Below are 12215 nucleotides of genomic sequence, written 5' to 3' on the forward strand. Positions count from 1 at the left end.
TAGACCAGGCTGGCCTTGAACTCAGAAATCCGCCTGCCTCTGCCTCCCAAGTGCTGGGATTAAAGGCGTGCGCCACCACGCCCGGCTTGCATTTTCTACTTTTAAAAAGTATTTTTAATTAAACTAATTGTGCTGGGATTAAAAGTTGATTTTTTTTTTTTTTAAGAAGAGTTTTATTTGTTTATGGGAATGTCGTCTGCCACGTGTATGCAGTGCCCAAGAGTGGCTAGAAGAGGGTATCAGAGTCTCTCTGTAAACCAGTACCAGCGAACTGGGAATTAATGAACTTGAGTCCTCTGGGAAAGCAGCCAGAGATTTTAACCAGTGAATCATCTCTGAAGCCCCTACATGCGCACACACACAAATATGGAAGTCACAGAACTTGCGATAAGAGGTCTCTCTCTCAACCATATAGGTTCCTGGGACTCAAACTTAGTCCATCAGGATTGGCAGCGAGAGCTTTTGCCTGCACAGTCCTTGTGCAGTGTCCCACACACTGTGCAATGAGCACTTGTGCATAGTGGAAATATAGTATAATTTATCAAGATTTATTACTTTCATAACCATTTTCTCTAAGCCAGGTATTGTAAAGCACACCTATAATCCTAATAACTGGGAGATGATGGCAGAAGATCAAGAGTTTAAGACCAGGGCTGGAGGGATGGCTCAGCAGTTAAGAACAATGGCTGCTCTTCCAGAGGTCCTGAGTTCAAATCCCAGCAAGCACGTGATGGCTTACAACCATCTGTAATGGGATCTGATACCCTCTTCTGGTGTGTCTGAAGACAGCTACAGTGTGCTTACAGATAATAAACTTTTTTTTTAAAAAAAAGATTTATTTAAGATCAGAAATATGAGTTAACATTGAGGAGCCCAGAAGTGGCTGGAGAGATGGCTCAGTTACTAAAGCCATTTGTTGCCCTTTCAGAGGATTTGGGTTTGGTTACCAGCACCTACAGAGTGGCTCACAATCATCTGTAACTCCAGTGCTAGGTGAGAAACAGCCTCTTCAGTCTCCCAAGGGCACAATGGATCAATTCTGGTTGGCCTGGAACTCAACAAACCCAACTGCCTCTATCTCCTGAGTACTGCCAAACAAAACCAAACCTAAAACTCTTGCTGTACTTATACAAATAAATATCAGGTCAGTATTAAAACTTAATTGTTCTAATGAAGTGGACTTATAGTAACTGACTTTCCCTAATGCTGAGGTACAGGCATGCCTGTTTATTGTTTCAAAGACTTTTTACTTATAATTTGGACTTTTCCTTTTTTAAACTACCCAGCTGCAACTCTCTCTAAAGTAACTCCATTCTCCCACCATCTTGACTTGAAGTAGCTAAGATCAGAATCACCTAACTGCAGATGCCACACACTGGTAATCACAGCATTACATCCCATTCTATTTTATTTCCCCCTGGTCTCAGACCATTTACCTCTTGCATCTTGTTTTCATCACTGTTCATGATGCGGATTCGAAGGACCAGCTTCTCTGCATTATCATCGTTGAAGATACAATTCAAATCATCACCAAAACCTGGCAGGAATAGTAATGCCCATGAGAAAGCGCACATTTAATAGACTGTCTGTAACCTCAGTGACATGAGGGCACGAGGAGACAGAGACAGGTGGATGGATGGAGCCTAGAGAGTCACTGGTCATCCAGCTCAGACAACACAGTGGGTTCCAGCAGCGAAAGTGTCAAAGAGGAAAACACACCCAGTATCACCCTCTGGCCTCCAGACAAGCAAGTGCATGTATATATGTATATATCCACACACCCAAACCAAACCCAAAACACCTTGGGAAGGGAAGGAAGGAAGTACAGAGAGGACTTGAAAGGTTTAATGATCCTGAAAAAGACCTGTTGGAGAGCAGAGGTGTTTACAGGTGACTCTAAGGACCCCAATAAACTGACCATGAGAGAAGTAGAAACCTAGGTGGGACATCCATGTGGGCTGTCTACTCAGCCTTACCCGCATTGATTTTTTCAGCAATCTGTTCCATGGTAAGCTTCCGGTCAGTCATGTGCTTTCGGTCGAGCTCCACACGCAGCAGCCAGGGAGATATCCGGGCCACATCAAAGTCAGGCATCTCATAGTACACATTCACCCACTCCTGATCTTCTGCCACCACTGTGCTCTGGGGGTTAGGGTCATAGTAGATGGCTGTATTGGCAGTCACCTTCCTCAATGTTGTATGTTCCAAGCGGCAAAGAATGTCCTAGGAAGAGACAGTGACTCATGACATGGTACTGGGGTCACTGGCTTTTGGCCTAGTGAAATCCTCAGAGGTATCATCATTTCCTGATCCAACCTGTTCTTGCTAAGCAGTCCATTATCCTGATTCTTACCTTGGCTCTTTCAGCATCTCGTGCAGATTGACCTAACAGGAAGACAGTGAGTGAAGGAGTCTTTGGCTTCTTGGAAATGTTGATAAGCTCCTTAAGTCGAGGCACACCCAGAGTCACATTCTTGGCAGATACACCGGCATAGTGGAAAGTGTTCAGGGTCATCTGAGTGGCAGGTTCTCCAAGAGACTGAGCAGCCAGAGCTCCCACCATTTCTCCAGGATGGGCCTATAGGAAAACTGGCATCAGACAATGTCTATCTTGCAAGTCATGGGATGCAGTTAGGGTAAGCCTATCTGTTAATTATAAAGGGACTTGGGGAAGATGAGTGTAGCAAAGGAAAGAACACTATTTCCTTTACAAGGGCTTCAGTTTTTAACCTATCACTTTGCATCACTTTGGAATATGCTGAACACCCAGAAAAGATTTTATAACATGCTAAATCCATTTTTTTGTTTCTGAAGAATATTTTATTTATGTGTATGGCTGTTCTGCCTGAAGATGTGCTGTGCAGCATGTATATGCTGGCCACAGAGGTCAGGAGAGGGAGGTAGATCCTGTGACTGGAGTTATAATTCTGAACCACCATGTAGGTTCAAGGAATTGAACTCAGGGCCTTTGGAAAAACAGCTATTGTTCTAAACCACAGAGCCATCTCTCCAGCCCATATCTACATTCTCCATGATGTCTATGTGTTCATGTGTAGGCACATGTATGCCACGGCACACGTGTGGAGGTCAGAGGACAGCTCATAAAAGTGTGCTCTCGCCGGGCGTGGTGGCACACGCCTTTAATCCCAGTACTCGGGAGGCAGATGCAGGCGGATTTCTGAGTTCGAGGTCAGCCTGGTCTACAGAGTGAGTTCCAGGACAGCCAGGGCTATAAAGAGAAACCCTGGGGGGGGGGGGGGCTGATGAGATGGCTCAGTGGTTAGGAGTGCCTACTACTCTTCCAAAGGTCCTGAGTTCAAATCACAGCAACCACATGGTGGCTCACAAATATCCTAACGAAATCTGATGCCCTCTTCTGGAGTATCTGAAGACAGCTACAGTGTACTTACATATAATAAATAAATCTTAAAACAAAACAAAACAACAACAACAACAAAACCCTGTCTCAAAAAACAAAACAAAACAAAAAAAGTGTGTGCTCTCCTTCTAACACGGATGTTCTGGAGACAGAACTCAGACTTATCAGGCTTGGTGGTAAGCACCTTTACCTACACATATCAGTTGTGCTAAATTTGTAGATCACTTTGAGGAAGATAGGTCACATTTAACAACATTTGAGTTTTGCAATCCAAATGGTGGTGGAGTGGTTGTCTTTCCAGTTAAGTCTATTCTTTTAATGTTGTATTTCCTAATGCACTTTTGCACTTTTTTTTTTTATTGTTGTTTGATTTTTCAAGGTGGGGTTTCTCTGTGTAAACCAGGCTAGCATTGAACTCAGAGATCTACCTGCCTTTGCCTCTCAAGTGCTGGGATTAAAGGCCTGAACCACCACTGCCCCCAATACACTTTTTTTAAAAGAATGATTCATTTATTATGTAGTGTACATGAATGTTTTGTCTGCTTATACACCTGCATGCTGGAAGAGGGCATCAGGGCCCATTACAGATGGTTGTGAGCCACCATGTGGTTGCTGGGATTTGAACTCAGGACCTTTGGAAGAGTAGTCAGTACTCTTAACCGCTGAGCCATCTCACCAGCGAAATGGGCTATTCTTAGTAACCAAAGACGCCAATAAACAAAAGAATAAAAATCAAGGCTAAGGAGAAGTGCAACACTCACAATGGCTTGGTTGAACTTGGACTCTATTTCCCCAAGCAGCCAGTCAAAGGCCTCTCCACTCAGCCGAAACTCCTCAGCCATTCGGCGAGAGCAGAGTGTGGATCTTAGGTGGATGTTGAAGAGCAATGTGGCATTCTCCTGTGCCTGCCGACTTAGTGGGTCATCTCCATTCACAATTACCAACTTCTTGCTCAATTCTTTGACTCCTGAGGCCCATGGAGAGGCAAAGAGATGGTTATACCAAGCCATAGCAGAGTCTAATCCTCCAGTCAAGTCCTAAGACAGCAAAGCAGGCACTACTTACAAAAGCTGAGCTGCCTACTTAACATATCAAAGCAAACCTGGTCAGTGGGTTCTCCCAGCATCCCTCAGTCCATACCTGTTACAAGGTATGGCTGGCTGGCTCTTTCCTATGTAATCCTGACATTTTGGGTACTACTCCTTTGGTTCTGTTGGCCTCGTGGCTGCAGAACTTGGCTCCCCTCTCTCCCTTCTCCTTACATGGCTCAGGGTCATGACCACTGGACTCACCCAGATGTATCTGCCTTTGGCTATACTCCCCCTTAATCTACAATAGCCTTTCTCCTCCATTATACCTAGGTGTTCATGTCTTTTTCTTTTCTTTTCCATTTGCTTACCCTCTACCACTTTGATGGGATGCAGGTCGGAGGGAAGGCGAGGGTTGATGTGGAAGATTTTCTGAGCATTCCAGATCATCCGCAGAAGGTTACAAGGGAGGACCACCTGAGGGAGGAGGAATTAATGGGAGGATTATCTATTAGGATGACAGTTCAACAGCAGGACCCTCAGACTAGAGTCCAGCATTTCACACTTCTATGCACCTTGCTGTCACCAGTTGGGAAGATGACCCTGAGCACTTCCCGATCTTCACGCATCCGTTCAAATTCCCGTTCCAGCTCATTCTGTATGTGGGCATTGCTCAGCACATCCTTTACCAGGTCCTCCTGAAGAGTGCGCCGCAGGGCCCTCTCATTGGTATAATCAAAACGGAACCTAGGTGACAAGGGGGTGGAATCAGGACAAATGGGCTCTGTGTTTTCACTCCACTAAGGCATACTGTGAGGTTTCCAAATGGGAACAGACCACTAGGAACAGGGACAGCTAATGGAACCTAGGTCTGTACCTATCTGTTCCTCTATGCTCTTTTTTACTACCATAGGGAGATTTCAAATCTGCCTCCATGTTCACTCTCTTCCCATGCAGCATCTATTTCAAATGGGTGGAGAAACGTTGGTGCTAAAAGTCAAGTAAGTCTGCTGCAAACTGTATGAGGTCACCTTCTAAAGGGAATCCTGTAGCTCAGGCAAGGCACTAAGACCCAGGGGTGTGAATCATCTGTTTTCCCGCTTTCTTACTTCTTCTCAAAAGCTTTATTAGAAGGTTTGAGTGTAGCCAGATTCTGGAACTCAACGCTCTCCCCTGCCAGGCCGTCCTCTCCATAGCGCAGTTGTACCACCTGGTTGATGGAGTTCCTCACAGTTGCATCATATTTCACCATCACCGACTCCATGGACTTTATCAGCCTTCGCTGAATATACCCTGGGAAAGGGAATTAATTGAAAGACCTGGGGTAAGAGCATGACAAAGCTCAAAATGCAGAGACCAAAATTCACCTTTAGACGGAGAATCCCCATTCCCATCTCCACCAGAGCTCAGAAAAGGCCTCACCAGTCTCAGCAGTCTTAACAGCCGTGTCAATGAGACCTTCTCGTCCTCCCATGGCATGGAAGAAGAACTCAGTGGGTGTGAGACCAGCCAAGTATGAATTTTCTACAAAGCCTCGGCTCTCAGGACCATAATCATCCTTGATAAAGTGAGGAAGAGTCCGATGCTTGAATCCAAATGGGATCCGCTTGCCCTCTACATTCTGCTGCCCGACAACAGCAATGACCTAAGGGGGGGGAAAGGCTGCATATGATTTCCCCTTGCATTAAAAGTATGAATTTATGACAGAAATAGTGCATGCCTGAAACCTAAAGTTGGAAAGAGGAGGCAGAAAGATACAAAGTTCACACTCAATCTGAGCTACACAGCAAATCCATGTTTTGTTTTTAGCGAGTGAATCTTGTTTCAAGTCATGACACTGCAGCAGTGGTGGTGGTGGTGACAATTCCCTACTATTTTTTCCATCTTTCCTCACACCAAAACATGTACACACCACCATCCTCCTTACAAACTCTGGTGTAGGCCACGTATCTGGAAAATGAAGCATCTTGCCTGGGAGATGTTGATCTTGGAACCCTTGGCTCCAGACACCACCATAGACTTGAAGTTGTTATATTCAGAGAGGGATTTCTGTGCAGAGGAGCCAGTTTTGTCTCGAGCATCATTGAGAATACGATTCACTTGATTCTCAAATGTCTGGCGCAATGTGTTTCCTGGGGTAGGTTCCAGCTCGTTGTTATGAGCCTTCTCAATGACCTGGAGACAGAGTTCTCATTAACACACTTGAGTCACTACTCCCTTTCTCTCTAAACCCTTATATCTATTTTGCTCTTGCAGAGTTTTAAGTTCAAATCCCTAAGAAGCTCTTCTCTGCTCAGCCTTCCCTCACCTCTATTACATCTTGTTTAGCTTTCTTAATAGTGTTCTGAATGTCCTGGTAAGTCTTTGAATCTGCAATGGAGTCTCCAATACCAATGGTATGACCTAGGGAGAAACAAAAACTACATTAGCAATCTAGGAGGACAGTAAAGGATAAATTGTAAGTGAGGTGAAGGAGAGTCAGATAGGATTTGGAAGCTGGCTATACTGACCCTCGATGAGAAGCCAGTTGTTAATGACAGTCTGAATGTTGGAGTAGAAGAGGCGGGTGATGTCATGCCCCATCTCTAGGTAGGAGATATGGACCAGCGAGCCTGCTGAGGTGCCCAGGGACTTCTTACAAAGGATGCCCATGATAAGCTCCCCATTCTCCACTACAACCTGTGGACAAACACTCATTTAGATTTTTGTTCTCATTCCCATGTTCCAATCTTGTATATACTCAGAAGCCTTACTTTGGTGTCCCCAGGAGAGATGTGCTTGTAAGGGCCACTGTCTTCATCGTCAGGATGGGTGCTGTGGGTACGGATACAATTGATGTGTCCAGGTATGATGAGGGAGAAGATCTGCTTGCCTGTCCACAGGGGCCGGGGCTTGAGGATAGCTGGCTGTGGGACCTTGCCATCCCACGTGGACAGAAACATTAAGAGGTTCATGACTTCACCCTGAGAGGTAAACAGCAAGAAAAGAAAGTAAAGGAAGGAAGGTCTAACTGAGCTCGCTGTCTTAGGAATGTCTGGAACATGGCCCTGCCTAACAAAGGCGGCCAGATTTTGGAAGCAATAACATGTTAGAAGTGTCTTTCAAATTTTTACTTAAACACAGAATATTATAATAGTAGTAAGATCTTATTTTTCTTTTAATAATTAGAAAATAAAAAAATATAGAAGTGATAGATAATATATGAAATTAAAGAAAAAACACTGTAGCTCTCCTTCCCTGGCTCTTTCATACTCAGACCCTTTTGCCCACCCAAGACCAGTTTCCATTTGGGTCACACACCCGCTCCAGGAAGACATCTCTCTTAGTGAATTTGCGTACTGCCGTGAGTGTGTCTTGTACAATACCCATGACGGGTCGATTGCTCTGGGGGGTGACAATCATTCGAGGCACCATGGCCAACTCTTGGATCTCTGCCCGTGTTTCCAGAGACTGTGGCAGATGTAAATTCATCTCATCTCCATCAAAGTCTGCATTGTATGGAGTTGTCACACTGTAGGCAAACAGAGAAAGAAGTCAAGAGTTGGGACTCCTTCTTCAGTGACATACTGGAATTGCCTGGCCTGTTCCCATCTCAGTCTGATTCCCTCAGGTAGAGAACTAACCTAAGATTCAACCGAAAAGTAGACCAGGGGAGGATGCGGACCCGATGCCCCATCATGGACATTTTGTGCAAAGTTGGCTGACGATTGAAGATAACAATGTCCCCATCACACATGTGCCGTTCCACCTAGAGAGGTGAGGCAGAGAAGGGTTCAGTGGAGAAGGCACAATAAGAATGAAATGACAGTGGACCCAGTCTCTTGTAGCCTGGAGATGATATTGTGATGCTTTTTCACTGTTATTTCACCTTCAAACATCCCCTTTGTATGGCCCCAGTTCAACATCAGATTACTAAGAATAATAAAATGTAGCAATCACAAACATCCATGAAGCTCTCTCCCTTGCCACACACATGCTGACACGAGCTGATTAGCCTCACTTTGACATCAGAGACTGGCAGCACAACTGGTTAAGCAAAACAAAAGGCACCCACTGTCACAGTGGTATACACTAGCACTAGGGAACTAAGGCAAGAGGAACACGTACTTGAAGTCTAACCATTTCTAGATTAGCCTGGGGTATATGATGAAAACCTGTCTCAGACAAAACCCCCACAACACTCTGACTGCCACACTCCTAAAATAACCAGCCCCATTCTATAGGAGGCTTCCAGCTCTGGTGACTAAGAACGGTCATGGCCTATTACATGCCTTATAGCCAGTCTGCAGATGAAGGTCGCTGGGCTTAGGATGGAAACGCAAGTCAATTCGATCACCATTGTCGCGGATGATGTACTTGGCTCCTGGATACTGGCTATTTCCCCTGCGTACTAATTCCTGAAGTCTAGGAAGGAACAAAGTATGAAATGAGCAAAATACTCTCCAAAAACCATGAATTCCCACCTTCATCCCAAACCCCAAGTGGATGCCAAACTTATAAACTTCAGGGTCTTCCTGCTTCATTCCAAGCTGTCTCTTCCAGATGAGGAAGGCACACATTTGAGAACAAGTGCTCCACCCCCTACCTTGGTCACTATGGACAAGGTTTATGGACTAAAGCACACCTGTCAATATTGAAGGGTGTGACAATCTCTGCAAAGGTCATGTTGGCAGCAATGGAGCGGGGCACACCCACTTGGTCAATGGATAGGTTAGGGTCAGGGGTGATGACAGTGCGGGCTGAGAAGTCCACTCGCTTGCCCATTAGATTCCCTCGAACCCGTCCTTCTTTGCCCTTCAACCGTTGCTTCAGGGACTTGAGGGGACGGCCAGACTTCTGCATGGCCTATAAGAAAACACAGGAAGGGGCACTCAGGTAGTCAGCACTGGGCTCTCCTCCAGAGTTCTGCTGCCTCATGCTGGTCCCCACTCTGGCTCCAATCCATAAGGGCAGGAGCGTGCAGACGTACACGGGGTAAGCCGGGCAGTTCATTGTCCACCATGGTGGCCACATGGAACTGGAGAAGTTTTACATCTTCTGCTATGACATGGGCAGCTGCACCATTCTGCTCGTTCCGCCGCAGCTGATTGTTGATCTTCACAATGTCAGCCAGCTTGTGAGTCAGATCATCCTGAGGTAAAGAGTCAGCAGGGTCATAGTCAGGCCAGCCAGTACTGACGAGGGTGTTCGGCAAACATGCCAAGGACACGGTCAAACTCCCTTCACCCTACCCTGGGAAACCATGTTTAGGGTATCTTTAAGGTTACACAGCTATCAAGTAGCAAAACACCTTCAACCTCCTGTCAGTCCAGCTGGCCCTTTATACATGCTACACCTAAGTGTCATCCTCTAATCACATGATCCTTCCCCAGATACCCAGGGAAGATTCTTAGAGCAGCTTACCTGGTTTCGAGCAGAACCCTGCATCACCACTGCAGGTCTCACAGAGAGAGGAGGCACAGGCAACACTGTGACAATCATCCACTCAGGCCGGGCATAGCGAGGCTCCATGCCCAGCACAAAACACTCCTCATCTGAGATGCGTTTGAAGATCTCATGCACTCGCTCTGGACTCAGCAGGATCTTTTTCTCCTGAGAGTCCTCATTAACATGCTTCCATTCAGCATACAACTCCAGGCCAGAGCGCCGGATCCGGGGTTGATACCGCCCACAGCCGCCATGGCCCTTCCAAGAAGAGAAGAACCATGAGAACCTAGCACAAGGCCATTCTTGCCACACTATGAAATATATTCCACAGCTGTGTGTGATTTCACCAAATTTTCTAGAGTCACTTTCCCGCAGGTCCCTGTCACCTTCTCTTTGGTCAGATCCTCATCACCCTCCGGCTGCTCCACACCAAACTTGTTGTCCATCTCCTCTCCACCTTCACAGATGTTTTTGCCCTTGCACAGGTCATAGACATGCGTAAGCCGTTTCTTTGGCTGCCCCTTAGATTTGGCCAGGATGTCCTTAATCTTCGGGTTATTCTGCGGGAAAACCAGAACAGGGTCAATTGGAGCTGTTCCCTTGCCCTGCCCCAGCTAGCAACCACCCTCCCAGACTAGGGACCAAAGCCCTACTCACAGAATCTACAAGCAGTTTGGAGCAGAAGAAGCAGACACAGCGCAAAACCTTCATTGTCTTCACCAGGAAGCCCACATGAAACACAGGCTTGGCCAGTTCGATGTGGCCAAAGTGGCCAGGACACTCGGTCATGTTTCCTATGGAAAGACATACCAGACACTTTCTTTAAAGTTCCCACTGACTCTAAAGATTCTTTGTTTCTGAGACAGGGTTTCTGTGTAGTTAGTTCTGGTGTCTTAGAACTCTGTCTGCAAATAGGCTGGCTTAGAACTCAGATATTCCATTCGTCTCCCTTTGCTTCCAAGTGCTAGGATCAAAGGCATAAACCACCACCGCTAGGCTAAGAGACTAGCTTAGGTATCCATGCTTAGGAATCCTCTAACCCCTGCACTTACCTGCACATGTTTGGCAGCGGCCAGTCCGCTCAATCACCCCCTGCCGTGGATCCATTAGTCCCCCAAGTTTGGGGCGACCTCCCTCGGTTGTCTCTGGGTATTTGATACCACCCTCTGTCACAGACATCCGCTTCTGCAGGAAAGAAAAGCCAGTACCAACTAAGTAGGATTCCTAGTGTGCAGAACTGAAGAGTTCTGTAATAAGGCCTAGGAAAATTCCAAACAAGGCTGGAGAAATGGCTCAGTGGTTAAGAGCACTGACTGCTCTTCCAGAGGACCTGAGTTCAAATCCCAGCAACCACATGGTGGCTTACAACCATCTCTAATGGGATCCGATGTCCTCTTCAGTGGGTCTGAAGACAGCTATAGTATACTCATATAAGTAAATCTTAGGAAGGAAGGAAGAAAGGAAGAAAGTTCCAAACCACTGTTTAAGGTATGAAATGGGAATGTTAGCATAGTTAAAACTCTAGAATACTAAACTTAAGTAACACATCCCAAGTATGTTTCAGTCAGCCACTGTGTATGCATGAGGGGCAGCGGGTGAGTTGGCATGTATTCAAACAGAATAAGAGCCTTGGCTCTATACCTACTTTTAGTATTTTGAGACGTCTTGCTATGTGGTTCATGCTGGCCTCAAACTCAAAACTCTCCTGCTTCTTTCTTTCAAAAGCTAGGGTTACACAAGCACCACCTTGCCTCTAGCCAGTACTGGAATTCCAAATATCTCTCTGAGTTAAATTCTTTTTTTTGTTTTTGTTTTTTTGTTTGTTTTTCGAGACAGGGTTTCTCTGTGTAGCCCTGGCTGTCCTGGAACTCACTCTGTAGACCAGGCTGGCTTTGAATTCAGAAATCCGCCTGCCTCTGCCTCCCAAGTGCTGGGATCAAAGGCATGTGCCACCACACCGGGCTACTGAGTTAAATTCTATGTCACAGTCTAGAACGATGGCTCAGAGCACTGACTGCTCTTCCAGAGGTCCTGAGTTCAATTCCCAGCAACCACATGGTAGCTCACAATCATCCGTAATGAGATCTAATACCCTCTTCTGGTGTCTGAAGACAGCTACAGTGTATTTACATATAATAAATAAATCTTAAAAAAAAAAAATCTATGTCACTATTACATCAGTACGATTCAACATGAAAAGAGATGGAAAGAGGTTGAGTGCGGAGTCAAAACCAAAATACTATTTTTTTTCTTCCCCCAAGCTGAAATCAGGCCAATGACTATCAGAGTCCCTGGAGAATCTCTCTGTACCTGCAATATGCCTGAGAGCCAAAGTGTGCTGTCAAGACTTATCTACCAACTCTTTTTTTTTTTTTTTTTTT

General features: G+C 45.8%; 1 protein-coding gene across 1 annotated transcript in view; it reads right to left on the reverse strand.

The window, feature by feature from the left end:
* The window catches only part of Polr2a (RNA polymerase II subunit A), a 26060-nt gene that overhangs the window by 4307 nt on the left and 9538 nt on the right, over positions 1 to 12215 (reverse strand). The window contains exons 2-22 of the mRNA XM_021175565.2: positions 10887 to 11019; positions 10492 to 10628; positions 10221 to 10394; positions 9811 to 10092; positions 9377 to 9538; positions 9032 to 9252; positions 8679 to 8811; positions 8031 to 8155; positions 7708 to 7918; positions 7161 to 7370; positions 6918 to 7086; positions 6716 to 6810; positions 6379 to 6582; positions 5830 to 6052; positions 5517 to 5700; positions 4983 to 5154; positions 4779 to 4884; positions 4141 to 4346; positions 2354 to 2578; positions 1977 to 2223; positions 1437 to 1537 (exon numbers count right to left, since the gene is read on the reverse strand). Of these exons, the coding sequence (XP_021031224.1) occupies positions 1437 to 1537; positions 1977 to 2223; positions 2354 to 2578; positions 4141 to 4346; positions 4779 to 4884; positions 4983 to 5154; positions 5517 to 5700; positions 5830 to 6052; positions 6379 to 6582; positions 6716 to 6810; positions 6918 to 7086; positions 7161 to 7370; positions 7708 to 7918; positions 8031 to 8155; positions 8679 to 8811; positions 9032 to 9252; positions 9377 to 9538; positions 9811 to 10092; positions 10221 to 10394; positions 10492 to 10628; positions 10887 to 11019 (3720 nt within the window). The remainder of the gene's footprint in view (positions 1 to 1436; positions 1538 to 1976; positions 2224 to 2353; positions 2579 to 4140; positions 4347 to 4778; positions 4885 to 4982; positions 5155 to 5516; positions 5701 to 5829; positions 6053 to 6378; positions 6583 to 6715; positions 6811 to 6917; positions 7087 to 7160; positions 7371 to 7707; positions 7919 to 8030; positions 8156 to 8678; positions 8812 to 9031; positions 9253 to 9376; positions 9539 to 9810; positions 10093 to 10220; positions 10395 to 10491; positions 10629 to 10886; positions 11020 to 12215) is intronic.

This window comes from Mus caroli, chromosome 11 (genome assembly GCF_900094665.2).
Source record: "Mus caroli chromosome 11, CAROLI_EIJ_v1.1, whole genome shotgun sequence".
NCBI lineage: Eukaryota > Metazoa > Chordata > Mammalia > Rodentia > Muridae > Mus > Mus caroli.